Source organism: Petromyzon marinus, chromosome 61 (genome assembly GCF_048934315.1).
Source record: "Petromyzon marinus isolate PM22_M1 ecotype Great Lakes invasive population chromosome 61, UKy_Petmar_22M1.pri1.0, whole genome shotgun sequence".
Taxonomy (NCBI): domain Eukaryota; kingdom Metazoa; phylum Chordata; class Hyperoartia; order Petromyzontiformes; family Petromyzontidae; genus Petromyzon; species Petromyzon marinus.
The window spans coordinates 2,888,064-2,906,492 of NC_133727.1; the positions used below are offsets into that span (position 1 = coordinate 2,888,064).

Consider the following 18,429-nt stretch of genomic DNA (forward strand, 5'->3'; position numbering starts at 1 on the left):
CAGTAAGACACGGTGAGACACGGTGAGACACGGTGAGACACAGTGAGACACGGTGAGACACAGTAAGACACAGTGAGACACGGTGAGACACAGTGAGACAAGGTGAGACACGGTGAGACACGGTGAGACACGGTGAGACACGGTGAGACACGGTGAGACACAGTAAGACACGGTGAGACACAGTAAGACACGGTGAGACACGGTGAGACACGGTGAGACACGGTGAGACACAGTAAGACACGGTGAGACACGGTGAGACACGGTGAGACACGGTGAGACACGGTGAGACACAGTGAGACACGGTGAGACACGGTGAGACACGGTGAGACACGGTGAGACACGGTGAGACACGGTGTGACACGGTGAGACACGGTGAGACACGGTGAGACACGGTAAGACACGGTGAGACACGGTGAGACACGGTGAGACACGGTGAGACACGGTGAGACACGGTGAGACACGGTGAGACACGGTGAGACACGGTGTGAGATGATGCGCGACGATGGGGTCGGCATCCCCTTCCACCACCACCACCGCCGCCGCACACCACACAAAGGGCGGCTTGTGTTCCATTGTGCGGAGAGACCAACCAGCACGGGCAGAGTGGGGAGTGTGGGAGGGAGCGAGAGAGAGCGGGGAAGAGAGAGTGGGAGTGAGAGCGGGAGAGAGAGCGAGAGAGAGAGCGAGAGAGGGCAGGGGAGAGAGAGAGCGGGGAAGAGAGAGTGGGAGAGAGAGTGCGGGAGAGAGAGCGAGAAGAGAGAGTGCGGGAGAGAGAGAGAGAACGGGAGAGAGAGCGGGAAAGGGCAGGGGAGAGAGAGTGGGGAAGAGAGAGTGCGGGAGCGAGAGAGAGCGGGAGTGAGAGCGGGGAAGAGAGAGTGGGAGAGAGAGCGGGAGAGAGAGCGGGAGAGAGAGCGAAAGAGGGCAGGGGAGAGAGCGGGGAAGAGAGAGTGGGAGAGAGAGTGCGGGAGAGAGAGCGAGAGCGTGAAGAGAGAGTGCGGGAGAGAGAGAGAACGGGAGAGAGAGCGGGAGAGAGAGCGGGAGAGAGCGGGGAAGGGCAGGGGAGAGAGAGTGGGGAAGAGAGCGGGAGAGAGAGAGAGCGGGAGAGAGCGGGGAAGAGAGAGCGGGAGAGAGAGAGAGAGCGGGAGAGAGAGCGGGAGAGAGAGCGGGAGAGAGAGAGAGAGCGGGAGAGAGCGTGGGAGAGAGAGAGAGCGGGAGAGGGCAGGGGGAGAGAGTGGGGAAGAGAGAGTGGGAGAGGGCAGGGGAGAGAGTGGTGGAAAGAGCAAGAGAGAGTGGGAGAGAGAGAGAGAGCGGGGAAGAGAGAGAGCGAGGCCACGTACACTTTCTCGCACAACTCCTCGGCCATGGCGAGCGTCTCGAAGAGCAGCGTCAGCTTGCCCGAGTGGGCAATCACCTCGGCCTCCTCCTCCTTCACAAACTCCTTGAACCACTCGGCCGTGCCTTTGGCTGCGACACGGCGGGGGGTAAGGGGGGGAGGGGTCATGGGTCAAATGCCAAGGGTGAGCGGAGTTCAGCGGGCGGCGGCGAGCGTTCTAGTCGCCCAGCAAGCCACTCGCTGAGCTGAGCTGAGCTGACCGTCTGACCAGCCTGGTCGCCCACTCGCTCACGTAACCGAGTCAGTCGCTCAATCACTCGGTCAGTCAGCCACTCGGCTATCCGTCTGCCAGTCGCCGAGCCAGTTAACCGCTCACTCGCCCGGCTCTCCGTCCGCCCAGTCGCTCACCCACTCCCTCGCCTTCACCCAACTTAGTCATCCATCCACTCAAACACCCCAACGCCCACTAAGCCAACCACAACACACCTCGACAGGCATTCACCTGAGGCTGAGACAACCTAGGGCAGGGCTCGGGGACCGGTTCAGACTATCGTCACCGGCGTTGGTGGACGTGAGCGGGAATCGAACTCGGTTATCCGAGTTCGTAGCGTGGTGCGTGCTCACCGCTACTGCCACGCTCCCCACCACCCACCCACCCACAACAACAACAACGCCCGCCATTCGCCACGAACGCGACGGCGATGTCACCACGGCACCTACGCCAGGCCACCCACCCACACCACCACCACCCACTCACACCACCACCACCGCCACCACCACCACCCACCCACACCACCACCGCCACCACCGCCACCGCCACCCACACCCCCACCACCACCACCACCACCCACACCACCACCACCACCGCCACCACCACACACCCACCACCACCACCACCCACACCCCCACCACCACCGCCACCACCCACACCACCGCCCACGCTCACCGTCATTCTCCTCGACCTTCTCCACCTTGGGCGTGACGTGGGGCACGTCGTCGTCGTCAGGCCGAGTGTTTCCCGCGCCCCGCCGCGACCTCGTGTTCCACACCTTCACCACCTCCACCGTGTCCGAGTCGGAGCTGCGGCCACCGCCGCCCCTCCTGTCGTTGCCGCTGGGGCCGCCGCCGGCGCCGCCGGGGCCGCCGCCCCTCCCGCCGTCTCCGCCGCCCCCCTTGCCGGCGCCCTTCTTGCCCTTCCTGCGACTGTGGTGGAGGTGAGGTGGTGAGGTGGTGGGGGCGACGGTGGAGGTGACGGTGGGGGTGATGGTGGGGGCGACGGTGGGGGTGATAGTGGAGGTGACGGTGGGGGCGATGGTGGGGGTGACGGTGGGGGCGACGGTGGAGGTGACGGTGGGGGTGATGGTAGGGGTGACGGTGGAGGTGACGGTGGGGGCGACGGTGGGGGTGACGGTGGGGGTGATAGTGGGGGTGATAGTGGGGGTGATAGTGGGGGTGATAGTGGGGGTGACGGTGGGGGTGATAGTGGGGGTGACGGTGGGGGTGACGGTGGGGGTGACGGTGGAGGTGACGGTGGAGGTGACGGTGGGGGTGATAGTGGGGGCGACGGTGGGGGCGATGGTGGGGGCGACGGTGGGGATGGGAGGTGGAGGAGGTAATGGAGGAGGCGGTGAAGGAGGAGGTGATGGTGGAGTAGATGATGGAGGAGGTGGAGGTGAAGGAGGTGGAGGAGGTGATGGTGGAAGAGTCGAATGATGAGGTAATGGGAGGAGGTGGAGGAGCAGGAGGGGAGGAGGTGATGTAGATGGTGGTGGTGGTGATGGAGGAAGGGGTGAAGGAGGTGACGGTGAACAAGTTGATGGAGGAGCAAGAGGGAAGGAGGAGGTGATGGCGGAGGTAATGGTGGTGGAGGAGGAGGAAAAAGGAAGAGGTGATGGTGGAAGAGGTGATGGAGACGGAGGAGGTGGAAATAAAGGGGGGGGGGAGAAGGAGGTGGTGACGATGGTGGAGATTCTATCCCTGGTCGACAACTGTGATGGTGGAGTGGATGACGACGTTGTTGACGTTGTTGACGTTGTTGACGTGGGGGGTGAGGAGGAGGGGGTTCCCCGACGGCCCTCACCTCGTCGTGGGCTCCGAGTCCGACCCCAGGCCACTCATGGAGGCTTCTTCCTCGTCGGACGTGGCGATGAAGTCGTCCATGCTGTCTTCGTCGTAAAAGCCCTGCGGCAGCGATGGCGGCAGCGTTAGCAACGGCTCAACCGATGCTAACCAACCACTCAACCAACCACTCAACCACTCAATAACCAACCACTCACTAACCAACCACTCACTAACCAACCACTCACTAACCAACCACTCACTAACCAACCACTCAACCACCAACCACTCAACCACCAACCACTCAACCACCAACCACTCACTAACCAACCACTCACTAACCAACCACTCAACCCAACCACTCAACCCAACCACTCACTAACCAACCACTCAACCACTCACTAACCAACCACTCAACCACTCACTAACCAACCACTCAACCACTCACTAACCAACCACTCAACCAACCACTCACTAACCAACCACTCAACCACCACTCAACCAACCACTCACTAACCAACCACTCACTAACCAACCACTCAACCAACCACTCACTAACTAACCACTCACGAACCAACCACCCAACCACTCACTAGCCAACCACTCAACCAACCACTAACCAACCACTCACTAACCAACCACTCAACCAACCACTCAACCACTCACTAACCAACCACTCACTAGCCAACCACTCACTAGCCAACCAATCAACCACTCACTAACCAACCACTCACGAACCAACCACTCACTAACCAACCACTCAACCAACCACTCACTAACCAACCACTCAACCAACCACTCACTAACCAACCAACCAACCACTCACTAGCCAACCACTCAACCAACCACTCAACCAACCACTCAACCAAGCACTAACCAAACACTCAACCAATCACTAACCAACCACTAACCAACCACTTGCTCATTCAACCAACCACTCAACCACTTACCACTCAGCCAATCACTAACCAACCACTTGCTAACTCAACCAATCACTAACCAACCACTCAACCAATCCCTAAGCAACCACTCACTCAACCAATCACTAGCCAACCACTCAACCAACCACTCACTAACCAACCACTCAACCACTCACTAGCCAACCAATCACTAACCAACCACTCAACCAACCACTAACCAACCACTCAACAGCCACCCACTCAACCAACCACTCAACCACTCACTAACCACTGGCTCCCCCCCCCCCACCCCGCGGTGTGTGTGTGACGTGCCTTGTTCTCCTTGCTGATGTAGTCGAGGTGCAGGCACCAGGGGTGAGTCCAGATGCGGCACAGCATCTGGTAGTCGGCAAACAGCTTCGTGCCGCAGCGGCCACGGCTCTGCTCGCCCATCATCGCCGCGCCTGCACGCCACGGGGGAGGGGCGCGGGTCACGGCGAGCGACGGCGAGCGACGCGGCACACCGAGAGCCATGGCATGACGCACGGTGACGTCACCGTAACAACGCACGGTGACGTCGCACGGTAACGTCACCGTAACAACGCACGGTGACGTCGCACGGTAACGTCGCCGTAACGTCACACGGTAACGTCGCCGTAACGTCGCCGTAACGACGCACGGTAACGTCACCGCGCGTCCGTCCGCCAATTTAGTTTGTCCGCTAAACGATTTCATTTCTTTATTCGTCATTCATTCCCCCCCCCCCCATCCTCGCACCGCACGTGGATTCCCTGCAGCGCCAGGCAGCCATGCGGCCAGGCAGCCAGCCAAACTTATTGGCAATCGCCGCAGCTGAAGCCGGCGCTTCCGGCGGTTCCGATGGCGCTCGTAGGCCTCCCTCTCGCCCCCCCCACCACCACTACCTGCCCCCCTCCCCACCGCCCAGGGTGCGTGCCCTCCACCACTCCTCCTCCGCCGACCTGTGAAGTTGTCCAGGTAGTGCTGGTAGAGCTTGCACTGCAGCGGCGTGAGGCGGATGGAGAGCACGTACTCGTGCTTGGGGGGCAGGAACTTGGTGAGCGCCGTGTAGTCCTTCCTCTGTGCGGGCGACACGCACGCACACACACGCACGCACACACGCACGCACGCACACACGTACACACACACGTACACACACACGTACACACACACGTACACACACACACGTACACACACACGCACGCACACACACACGCACGCACACACACGCGCACACACACACACGTACACACACACACGCACACACACGTACACACACGCATGCACGCACACGCACACACACACACGTACACACACGCACACACACACGTACACACACACGCACGCACACACACGAACGTGCGTCAGTCACCTCGCCCGCGTTTCGTCGCGTGCGGACGCTGTGCTGCTGCTGCTGCTGCGTCGTCGACGTGGTGGTGGTGGTCTCGGCACCACGGAAGCAGACATCGTGGACCTGACTCGGAGAATCTCTACTCCTCCTCCTCCTCCTCGTTTACGGGGGGCCTCCTCCGGTATCACTCGCTCCGTTTGCCCGTTCACAAGCTCACCGACTCCCTCATCCACTCACCCCGTCACGACTCACCCATCCACCCACTCGCCCACCTACCCACCCGCTCATTCATTCACTCACTAGCTCACTCGCCCACCGACCAACCCGCTACTCATCCATTCACTCACTCACTCGCCCACCCACCCATCACTCATCCATCCATTCACTCACTCGCCTACCCCCCTACTCAATCAATCATTCATTCACTCACTCGCCCACCCACCCACCGGTTACTCATCCATTCTCTCACTCGCCCACCCACACATCACTCACTCACTCACTCGCCCACCCACCCGCTACTCATCCATTCCATTCACTCACTCGCCCACCCACCCACTCGCTCACTCATCCATTCACCCACTCGCCCCCCCCCACTCTCCCCCATTCATCCACCGCAACACCCACCCCTCCACCCTACCCACCCACCCACCGCCAACCCAGCACCCACCTGCACGCAGCCGGCGAGCAGCTCGTAGAGGATGTGTGCCCTCTTCTTCATGAGGCGCACGTCGGCCGGCGTGGAGTCAGAGCACTGCCCGTTCTGGATGGGGTTGATGAAGCGGTTCCGGAACTCCTTGGACGAGCCCAGCAGATTCTCCTTGATGAAGTTCACCATGCAGTGATCTGCGCGCACCACAATCCCCCCCCCCCCCCCGTCACACCGCAGCGGTGGGCGAGAAATGTTAACTGCCTCGCCTGGTACGTGGGAGGTCGTGGGTTCGAAGCTCGACCCTGGCGACGCATTGTGGTATATTTAGAGTTTGCGTGCTCTCTATCTCTCCCTGAGGTAGTCACGTAGATTTGTGTGCGCATGGACGAGCTCAGCAAGGGTTATCCTTGATGACGTTCGCGATGCAGTGGTCTGCGCATACCCCCCCCCCCCGTCACACCGCAGCAGTGGGCGAGAAATGCTAACTACCTCGCCTGGTACGCGGGAGGTCGTGGGTTCGACGCCCGACACCGGCGACGCATTGTGGTATATTTGGAGTTTTGTGTGTTCTTTCTCTGGCTGCTATAAATTTCCACGTGACGATGACAATGATGAGCCACTTCGTTGGGCAATCATTTGCCTTATCCCCGCTGAGCTAATGAATAGAGTTTTAAAAGTTAAACTTCAACAGTTTCAAAGGTGGTACCCCCCCTCCCCGTTTAGCTCTTCAAGCCTTTCCCAGTCTGATGACGTCTATGTCCGCGGGTTTTTTTTCCTTCCGATTCCATTTCGGAAGCAAAAACTAAAACGAGAGAGCTTCACCGGTACCGAGGCTCCCCACAAGGCCGTGCGGGAGAGCGCGTCGGGGCACAGCGTTGGCGCCGGCTATCGTAGGGTGGCGGCAGTCGTCTGGCTACGGTTCTCCGCGGTGCCGAGTAACGACGTCTTTAACAAACAACCACGGCGCTGCTGCTACTGATACTACTACTGCTGCTGCTGCTGCTACTGCTGCTGTTGTTACTAATACTGATACTACTACTGCTGCTGCTGCTACTGCTGCTGTTGTTACTAATACTGATACTACTACTGCTGCTACTGCTGCTGTTGTTACTAATACTGATACTACTACTGCTGCTGCTGCTACTGCTGCTGTTGTTACTAATACTGATACTACTACTGCTGCTGCTGCTACTGCTGCTGTTGTTACTAATACTGATACTACTACTGCTGCTACTGCTGCTGTTGTTACTAATACTGATACTACTACTGCTGCTGCTGCTGCAACTGCACCTCTCGGAATAAAATGAACGCTGTGAACCGATTTTAACAGCAGGTACATTTTTTTTTAAGGCTGAGTCGACCTAGGTGATTGCCCAGGCCCGGTCCAGATGTTCGCTCTCTCACTGTCGTTAGGCCTCGAGCGGGAATCGAACGCTCGGGCCGCCGGGTTCGTGGGGCAAGCGTGCTAACCGCTGTGCCACCGATCCCCATTATGCTGTCACACAACACGAAGATCCCCCACGTAGGCTAAACAGACTGTTGGGGCAAGTGCTGTTAAGTTAGTGAGTAGCAGCATCTATGAAGGCCGGCACAACACCCACGGAGGGGGGTGGGTGGCAATCGCCACGCCCGACGCCTTTGTCTCCTCAGTGGCGATGTTTACACATCGCACCAGGGACTTATTTGAGGCCGAGTCGACCTAGGGGAGGACCAGCGAAGCAGGACCGAGTTCAAATAATAATTGTCACTGGTGGTTGCCGTGAGCGGGAATGGAACCTGGGGTGTCTGCCGGGTTCTTAGCGCAGCGTAGCGTTAACCGCAGCACTACACAGACACGCGCACACACACAGACATGCGGAGCGCAGGGCCAACAGTCAGGCAAAACAAGATGAGGGGGAGACAGGGAGGGAGAGAGGGAGGGAGGGAAGGACAGAGGTGGAGGGAGGATGAGTGAGCGGATGAATGAGTGTGTGAGTGCGAGACTGAGCGAGTGAGCGACGGGCGGAAGTGAGAGAGTGAGAGGAGAGAGGAAGAGAGTGAGAGAGGTAAGTGGAGGGGGAGCCTAGGAGCAGAGAGAGGGGGGTGGGTGGGTAGGTGACTGGGCTGCCTTCCCACGCTGCTGTCGGGGCCAGGGTAGTGGCGACCGTGGAACCCGATCCCTTAATGGGCTAGAATAATCGTGCGACCACCACCGCCCCACCACAACCACCAACAACAACCGTCACCACCACGACCAAAGACAAAGGATCCCTCCCGCCCTTAGAGCCTTAACAGACCGTTGGGGCAAGTGCCCGTTGCACGCATGTACGTTGAACTTCCTTCGCACCGTACGCATCCAACCGTGCTAATCGGAGGTGTTTGTAGTGTGTAGCAGCGCCTATGAATGCTGGCGTGACCTAAGAAGGGAGTGAGTGGCCACCATCGCCACCATCACCACCATCGCCACCATCACCACCAACCACAACCCCCCCTGCCAGCATCAGCATCACCACAACCAGCACGACCATCACCGCCACCATTACTCCTCCACGCTCGGTATGCGGTCGGTGATGGTGGTGGTGATGTATCTGATGATGACGTTGACAGCGGTGGGTGGTGGTTAAATCGATTAATGACGACGACGATCAGCGGCCGAAATCCACCCCCCGAACCCCCGACCCGGGATTCAAACTCGGGCGGCTCCAACTCCGCGGAACCGCGAAGCGAGCGAGACGGAGCGAGACGGAGCGGATGATGGATCGATCGATTCCGTGCATCCACCGCCACGGCCACCACCACCGCCGTCACCGCCGTCACCGCCGTCACCGCCGTGGCTGCCTCAGCCAACTGACCGCGCTAAACGGGCCTTAACGGTGGCGTGCCGACAGTTTATGGTACCAGCATGAGGACGCGCGCGTGTGTGTGTGCGAGCGAGCGTGTCTGCAAGTGCGCGCGTGTGTGTGTGTGTGCACGTGTGGGGAGCGGTCGTGTTAGCGATCAGCGCTATGCTGATCGCTACGAACCCGGCAGAGACCCGGGTTCGATTCCCGCTCACGGCCAACGCCGGTGACCATTATCCGAACCCGTTCTGGGCCTCCCCTAGGGCGATTCAGCCTCAAAACGAGTACCTGGTGCCGTGTGCAGTAAACATCGCCACTAGGGGAGACAAAGGCGGCCGGGCGTGGTGCTGGCCACTCACCCCCTCGTGTGCCGTGCCGGCCTTCATAGGTGCTCGCTAAGAGCACTTGCCCCTACAGTCTGTTAAGGCTACACGGGGGATCTTTGTGTACATTGTGTGTGTCATGTACACTGCGTGTCTCACACACGAGGTTGTTCAGCAGTGAGGTTCCGGTGTGTTGTGTACATTGTGCGAGTGTGTGTTGTGTACATTGTGCGAGTGTGTGTTGTGTACATTGTGTGCGTGTGTGCTGTGTACATTGTGTGAGTGTGTGTTGTGTACATTGCGTGAGTGTGTGTTGTGTACATTGTGTGCGTGTGTTGTGTACATTGTGTGCGTGTGTGTTGCGTACATTGTGTGCGTGTGTGTTGCGTACATTGTGTGCGTGTGTGCTGTGTACATTGTGCGTGTGTGCTGTGTACATTGTGTGCGTGTGTGCTGTGTACATTGTGTGCGTGTGTGTTGTGTACATTGTGTGCGTGTGTGTTGTGTACATTGTGTGCGTGTGTGTTGTGTACATTGTGTGCGTGTGTGTTGTGTACATTGTGTGCGTGTGTGTTGTGTACATTGTGTGCGTGTGTGTTGTGTACATTGTGTGCGTGTGTGTTGTGCACATTGTGTGTTGTGTACATTGTGTGCGTGTGTGTTGTGCACATTGTGTGCGTGTGTGTTGTGTACATTGTGTGTGTTGTGTACATTGTGTGAGTGTGTGTTGTGTACATTGTGTGCGTGTGTGCTGTGTACATTGTGTGTGTTGTGTACATTGTGTGTGTTGTGTACATTGTGTGTGTGTGTTGTGTACATTGTGTGCGTGTGTGCTGTGTACATTGTGTATGTTGTGTACATTGTGTGCGTGTGTGCTGTGCACGTGTTGTGCGTGTGTGTTGTGTACATTGTGTGCGTGTGTGCTGTGCATGTGTTGTGCGTGTGTGTTGTGTACATTGTGTGCGTGTGTGTTATGTACATTGTGTGTGCTGTGTACATTGTGTGTGCTGTGTACATTGTGTGTGTTGTGTACATTGTGTGCGTGTGTGCTGTGTACATTGTGTGCGTGTGTGTTGTGTACATTGTGTGCGTGTGTGCTGTGTACATTGTGTGTGCTGTGTACATTGGGTGTGTGTGATGTTGTGTACATTGTGTGTGTTGTGTACATTGTGTGTTGTGTACATTGTGTGTGTTGTGTACATTGTGTGTGTTGTGTACATTGTGTGTGCTGTGTACATTGTGTGTGTTGTGTACATTGTGTGTGTGCTGTGTACATTGTGTACATTGTGTGTGCTGTGTACATTGTGTGTGCTGTGTACATTGTGTGTGTGTGCTGTGTACAATGTGTGTGTTGTGTACATTGTGTGTGCTGTGTACATTGTGTGTGTTGTGTACATTGTGTGCGTGTGTGCTGTGTACATTGTGTGTGTGTGTGCTGTGTACATTGTGTGTGCTGTGTACATTGCGTGCACTGTGTACATTGTGTGTGTTGTGTACATTGTGTGTGTTATGTACATTGTGTGCGTGTGTGCTGTGTACATTGTGTGTGTGCTGTGTACATTGTGTGTGTTGTGTACATTGTGTGTGCTGTGTACATTGTGTGCGTGTGTGTGCGCTGTGTACATTGTGTGTGTTGTGTACATTGTGTGTGTGTTGTGTACATTGCGTGTGTTGTGTACATTGTGTGTGTTGTGTACATTGTGTGTGTGTTGTGTACATTGTGTGTGTTGTGTACATTGTGTGTGTTGTGTGCATTGTGTGTGTTGTGTACACTGTGTGTGCTGTGTACATTGTGTGTGTTGTGTACATTGTGTGTGTGCTGTGTACATTGTGTGTGCTGTGTACATTGTGTGTGTTGTGTACATTGTGTGTGTTGTGTACACTGTGTGTGTTGTGTGCATTGTGTGTTGTGTACACTGTGTGTGTTGTGTACACTGTGTGTGTTGTGTACATTGTGTGTGTGTGATGTTGTGTACATTGTGTGTGTTGTGTACACTGTGTGTGTGTATGTTGTGTACATTGTGTACACTGTGTGTGTTGTGTACACTGCGTGTCTCACACTCCATGAGGTTGTTCTGCAGGGGGGTCCCTGTGAGCACGACGCGTCTGCGCGTCGCGATGGCGTTCATGGCTTTGGAGATGGCCGAGTTCTCGTTCTTCAGGATGTGGCCCTCGTCACAGATCACAAAGTCCGGGCCTACACGGGGGTGGGTGGGGGCCACGCGGGGGGAGGAGGGGGCACGGGGGGGTGGGGGCCACGCGGGGAGAGGAGGGGGGGGCACGGGGGGGGTGGGGGACACGCGGGGGGAGGGGGGGGGCACGGGGGGGGGGGGGGTGGGGGACACGAGGGAGACACGGGGAGATACGGGGAGACACGGATGTTGTCAACGTGCGGGGAGACACCGGGGAGACACGGGGGGGACGTGGGGAGGGGGACGTGGGGGAGACACGGGGTGGACACGGGGGGGACACGAGGGAGACACGGGGGTTGACAACATTCGGGTTGACAAAATGCGGGGAGACACCGGGGGGGTGGGGAGGGGGGGGGGAGACACGGGGGAGAGACGGGGGATAAGGGGGGACGTGAGCGAGACACGGGGGAGAGACCGGGGATAAGAGGGGGACGCGAGGGAGACACGGGGGACACGGGGGCACATGGGGGGGGGAGGGACAAAGGGAAAGCGAACGGGGGTAGATGCGGGGAGAGTTAGGGAGATAATCACCTGGTGAGTGAGAAAGAGACAGAAAAATGGAGAGACAAAGAGAGAGACACACAGAGAGACAAAGAGAGACACACACACAGAGAGACACAGAGAGAGAGACACAGAGAGAGACACAGAGAGAGAGACACACAGACAGAGAGACACAGAGAGAGAGAGACACACAGAGAGAGACAGAGAGATACAGAGACACAGAGAGAGAGACAGAGAGAGACAGACGGTGGTGCCGTCTCACTGGAGTTGACGAGTGTGCGCTCAGCATAGAGAGACAAGCTCAGCACAGAGACACACAGAGACACACCACAGAGACACACCACAGAGACACACCACAGAGACACACCACAGAGACACACAGGCATAGGCACGGTGGTGGTGGTGGTGGTGGCATCTCACCGGGGTTGACAAGTGTGCGCTCAGCACACAGAGAGACACACAAAGACACACAAAGACACACAGAGAGAGACACGCAGAGAGACACACACAGAGAGACACACAGAGACACACCCACAGAGACACACACACAGAGACACGCACAGAGAGAGAGAGAGAGACAAGGCACGGCGGTGGTGTCTCACCGGGGTTGACGAGTGTGCGCTCAGCACACAGAGAAACACACACAGAGACACACAGAGAGAGAGACACACACACACACAGAGACACACACACAGAGAGACACACAGACATAGGCACGGTGGTGGTGGCGGTGGTGTCTCACCGGGGTTGACGAGCGTGCGCTCAGCACACAGAGAGACACACAGAGAGACACACAGAGACACACACACAGAGACACACACAGAGACACACAGAGAGATACACAGAGACACACACAGAGAGACACACAGAGACACACACAGACACAAGGCACGGTGGCGGTGGTGTCTCACCGGGGTTGACGAGTGTGCGCTCAGCACACAGAGAAACACACACAGAGACACACAGAGAGAGAGACACACACACACACAGAGACACACACACAGAGAGACACACAGACATAGGCACGGTGGTGGTGGCGGTGGTGTCTCACCGGGGTTGACGAGCGTGCGCTCAGCACACAGAGAGACACACAGAGAGACACACAGAGACACACACACAGAGACACACACAGAGACACACAGAGAGATACACAGAGACACACACAGAGAGACACACAGAGACACACACAGACACAAGGCACGGTGGCGGTGGTGTCTCACCGGGGTTGACGAGCGTGCGCTCAGCACACAGAGACACACAGAGAGACACACAGAGACACACACACAGAGACACACACACAGAGACACACAGAGAGACACACACACAGAGACACACACACACAGACACACACACAGACACAAGGCACGGTGGCGGTGGTGTCTCACCGGGGTTGACGAGCGTTCGCTCGAAGGCCTCGCGCTGCTTCTTGCTCTTGATGTTGCGCCCCTGCGTGAGGTTGCGGTACATCTCATAGCCCATGATCATGATGCCGCCCGTCTCGTGCCACTCCTGCAACAGGCGCACGCGGTCCTGCACCCGCTTCACCGTCGTCAGCTCCCATACCTGCACAAGCAGCACACACCACGTCACGGCACACCACGCCACGTCACACCACACCACGTCACACCACACCACGTCACACCACGTCACGTCGTGGCACACCACGCCACGTCACACCACACCACGTCACGTCACACCACACCACGTCACGTCATGGCACACCACGCCACGTCACGACAAGCCACCCACAGCACGCCACCCACGCCACGTCACACCACGCCACACGTCACACCACACCACACATGCCACGCCACACCACGTCACACCACGCCACACCACGCCACACCACCCATGCCACGCCACACCACGTCACCCACGCCACGTCACACCACACCACACCACCCATGCCATGCCACGCCACGCCACGTCACACCACGCCACACCACGTCACACCACGTCACACCATGCCACGTCACACACCACGCCACGTCACACCACGCCACACCACGTCACGCCACACCACGGGGGCAACAACACCACCCATGAGTCTTGACATCCAGCGTTCAGGAGGGTGCTGCCAGTCAGCTGTGTGTGTGTGTGTGTCCGTGTGTGTGTCCGTGTGTGTGTCCGTGTGTGTGTCCGTGTGTGTGTGTCCGTGTGTGTGTGTCTGTGTGTGTGTGTCTGTGTGTGTGTCCGTGTGTGTGTCCCCGTGTTGACTCGGTCTCAAATGAGTAACTTGGTGCAGTGTGCAGTAAACATCGCCACTGGGGAGACAAAGGTGGCCGGGCGCGGTGCTGGCCACCCACCCCCTCGTGTGCCGTGTCGGCCTTCATCGGTGCTGCTGCTACTCGCTGACAACAAAAAGTCTATCAAGGCTATAAGGTCTTTGTCTCCGTCTCTCTCTATCCCTCTAGCTCTCCCCATCCCTCTATCTCTCTCTCTCTCTATCTCTCTCTCTCTATCCCTCTAGCTCTCTATCCCTCTATCTCTCTCTATCCCTCTATCTCTCTCTCTCTCTATCCCTCTAGCTCTCTCTCTCTATCCCTCTAGGTCTCTCTATCCCTCTCTCTCTATCCCTCTCTCTCTATCCCTCTCTCTCTATCCCTCTCTCTCTATCCCTCTATCTCTCTCTATCCCTCTATCTCTCTCTATCCCTCTATCTCTCTCTATCCCTCTATCCCTCTCTCTCTCTATCCCTCTATCTCTCTCTATCCCTCTATCTCTCTCCATCCTCCAGATCTCTCTCTCTGCCTCTCTCTCTCTCTGTATCTCTCTCTGTCCATCTCTCTGTCTCCCCGTCTCTCTCCTCTATCTCTTTCTCTGTCTTGCATACCACACACACGTCGGTGATGTGCACGTCTTCTTCGAACGCTGGGGAGCCGGACAAGCCCCCTGTACCAGCGTGGACGGCACCCTCATGTTCGCCTTCTGAAGCGCTCGCTCGTCAACGTGGCGGGCGTGATGACCACCACAACCACGTGACTTTTCTTTCGTGTTGTATGCGGTGCTTTTTAGTGCCACAGCGCGTGGATTTGTAACGTTTATTTTCATTTGTGTTGCTGGTGACTTTGTGTATTTCATATAGAAATCGCCTCCAGTGCTTTTGCTGCTGGCGGCAATAAAAGTTGTTTAAAAGTCAAAAGTCTCCGTCTCTCTCTCTCTATCCGTCTCTCTCTCTCTATCAGAACGTCTCTCTCTATCCGTCTCTCTCTCTATCCATCTCTCTCTCTCTATCTATCCATCTCTCTCTCTATCCGTCTCTCTCTCTATCCGTCTCTCTATCTGATTCTCTCTCTATCCGTCTCTCTCTGTCTATCTCTCTCTGTGTCTCCCTGTCTCTCTCTCTGTGTCTCCGTCTCTCTCTCAGTCTCTCTATCCGTCTCTCTCTCTATCTGTCTCTCTCTCTGTCTATCTCTCTCTGTGTCTCCGTCTCTCTCTCAGTCTCTCTATCCGTCTCTCTCTCTATCCGTCTCTCTCTATCCGTCTCTCTCTATCCGTCTCTCTCTCTGTCCATCTCTCTCTGTGTCTCCCTGTCTATCTCTCTCTGTGTCTCACTGTCTCTCTCTCAGTCTCTCTATCTCTCTCACCTCTCTCTCTCTCGATCTCTTCCAGACGACGGACCCACCTCCCCCCCCCTCCCCCCCCCCTCCCCCCCCGGGCCTCACCTCCAGCTCATCCTCTTCCAGGTTTCCGATCCAGAGGTTGAACTCGTTCTGCCAGTTGAGGACGGTGTTGAGGGGACACACGACGAGGGCCGTGTCGAAGTCGAGCTTCTTGTTGGTCAGCACGGTGTGAAGCAGCGTCACCACCTTCACGCGGCGCACGCACAGAGACGAAGACCAAGATCCCCCGTTCAGCCTCAACAGACTGTTGGGGGCGAGCGCCGTTGGCGACCAGCACGCTACGAAGGCCGGAACGGCGGCACGCTAAGGGGTGGGTGGACAGCACCGCGCCCGGCCGCCTTTGTCTCCTCGGTGGCGATGTTTACTGCACACCGCACCGGGTGCTCATTTGAGGCCCAGTCGACCTAGGGGAGGCCCGGGACCGCGTTCAGATAATCCGTCAGCGGCGTTGGCCGTGAGCGGGAATCGAACCCCGGCTCGCCGGGTTCGTAGCGCGGCAACGGCGCTAACCGTTACACCGCCGCTCCCCACTCGCACGGACGCACGCACCACGCACATAGACACAGTGAGAGACACACAGTGAGAGAGAGGCACACAGAGACACACACACAGAGAGACACAGAGCGAGAGAGGTAAAGACGACGAAGAACAGAATCCACGAGGCCTCTGTTCGATCTTGTCCAGGAGCGTAAAAGCCCAGTTTGATCGGAAGTAGTAAGGAGGCTTTCACCACCAAATCATCCGTAGTAACATTATCCGTGAGTAATAACATTATCCATATGTTTGGGGGTTGGATCGCGTGAATATAAATGTGCCGTTAGACCCGCCACCACCACCAACCACCACCAACCACCCCGACACACAGCCATCGCAACTACGCACTTTTAAATCCTTTCCCCTGCACCTCCGATTAGCGCGGTTGGCTACGTACGGTGCGAAAGAAGCTCAACGTACAGACATGGAGACTCACACAGAGACCCATAGGCACATCCTACAGAGACCCATAGACTCATAACGCAGAGGCCCATAATCATCACACAGAAACCCATAGACTCATCACACAGAGGCCCACAAACTCACATAAAAACCCACAAACTCAGAGACCCACCGACTCACACAGAGACCCACCGACTCACACAGAGACCCACCGACTCACACAGAGACCAATAGACTCACACAGAGACCCACCGACTCACACAGAGACCCACAGACTCACACAGAGACCAATATACTCACACAGAGACCCACCGACTCACACAAAGACCAATAGACTCACACAGAGACCCACCGACGCACACAGAGACCCACAGACTCACACAAAGACCAATAGACTTACACAGAGACCCACAGACTCACACAGAGACCCATAGACTCACACAGAGATCCACAGACTCACACAGAGACCCACAGACTCACACAGAGACCCATAGACTCACACAGAGACCCACAGACTCACAGAGACCCACAGACTCACACAGAGACCCACAGACTCACACAAAGACCAATAGACACACAGAGACCCATAGACTCAGACAGAGACCAATAGACTCACACAGAGACCCACCGACTCACACAGAGACCCACAGACTCACACAAAGACCAATAGACACACAGAGACCCATAGTTTGTTGTCCTTTCCCCCGCACCTCCGATCATCACGGTTGGCTACGTACGGTGCGAAAGAAGTTCAACGCCCATACAAAGGTCCCCCGTATCAGCCATGAAACTCGCCGCGTCTCGCTCGCTCGCTCTTAAAACTCCATGAAGAAGGTCCATTGCCTGCAACGTCGTCTATCATAAACGTTTCCTTTTAAGGCCACAGAAAGCGAAAGATCCCCCCCCCCCTGCATAGCATTCGGGGCAAGTGCTGTCAGCGAGTGGCACCTAACAAGGCCGGCACTGCGCGCCTGGGGTGCTCATCTGAGGCCGCCGTCGACCTCGGGGAAGGCCCCAGGATCGGTTCGGGATCATCGCCAGCCGCGAGCGGGAATTGAACCTCGGCTCGTGGCCGGGTCGCGGCGGCGTGCGCGCTAACCGCTGTGCCACCGCTCCCCACGCCCGTCACCTCGAAACGCCATTTCCCCACCACGACCACCGCCGCAAGCGCCACAACACAACCAGTGAGTCTCAACGCCCAGCGTTCAGGAGGGGCCCTGCCAGCCAGCTGGGTTTGTGTGTGTGTCTGTGTGTCTGTGGCTGGGTCATGTAGCCCGCATGCCCAGCCACCGCATGCCGAAACAGCTTTTGTTCGGCCGGATCGAGGGGGCTAAACGGGCGCGGCACGGGCTAGAGAAGAGATGGAGTGATGTGGTACAGGAGGACGTGGAGCTGAGTGGACTTGCCGATGACTGGTACCAGCGGTGTCAAGATCGGCCTCTGTGGAGGAGGCTCGTGAAGGATGCTACTGGGCAGTTGGAGGCAGTCGCCCTCCAACAACAACGGAGGGCGGAGGAGCGACGCTCACAACAACGAGCGGAGCGTCGGGTGGCTAAAGCCCAGCAGGTTGGCACAGTAGGGGGCACAGGTGGTGCATCAGCCAGTCATCTCAGTCAGTCGACCCGTAGCACCTGGGTCTGCCCCGTGACCTCCTGCCAGCGGGCGTTCGACACTTCACGTGGCCTCAAGGTGCACATAGCCTAGCACAAGCGTCGTGGTGATGTCAC

The 18,429-nt window shown here is 57.2% G+C and overlaps 1 protein-coding gene across 2 annotated transcripts in view; it reads right to left on the minus strand.

The window, feature by feature from the left end:
* ATRX (ATRX chromatin remodeler) overlaps positions 1–18,429 on the minus strand; it is a 144,014-nt gene that overhangs the window by 20,391 nt on the left and 105,194 nt on the right. For both annotated transcript variants that reach the window (XM_076053581.1, XM_076053582.1), the window contains exons 19-27: positions 15,809–15,952; positions 13,529–13,706; positions 11,510–11,647; positions 6,327–6,502; positions 5,271–5,388; positions 4,624–4,754; positions 3,414–3,514; positions 2,280–2,536; positions 1,338–1,464 (exon numbers count right to left, since the gene is read on the minus strand). In XM_076053581.1, coding sequence (XP_075909696.1) covers positions 1,338–1,464; positions 2,280–2,536; positions 3,414–3,514; positions 4,624–4,754; positions 5,271–5,388; positions 6,327–6,502; positions 11,510–11,647; positions 13,529–13,706; positions 15,809–15,952 — 1,370 coding nt within the window. The remainder of the gene's footprint in view (positions 1–1,337; positions 1,465–2,279; positions 2,537–3,413; positions 3,515–4,623; positions 4,755–5,270; positions 5,389–6,326; positions 6,503–11,509; positions 11,648–13,528; positions 13,707–15,808; positions 15,953–18,429) is intronic.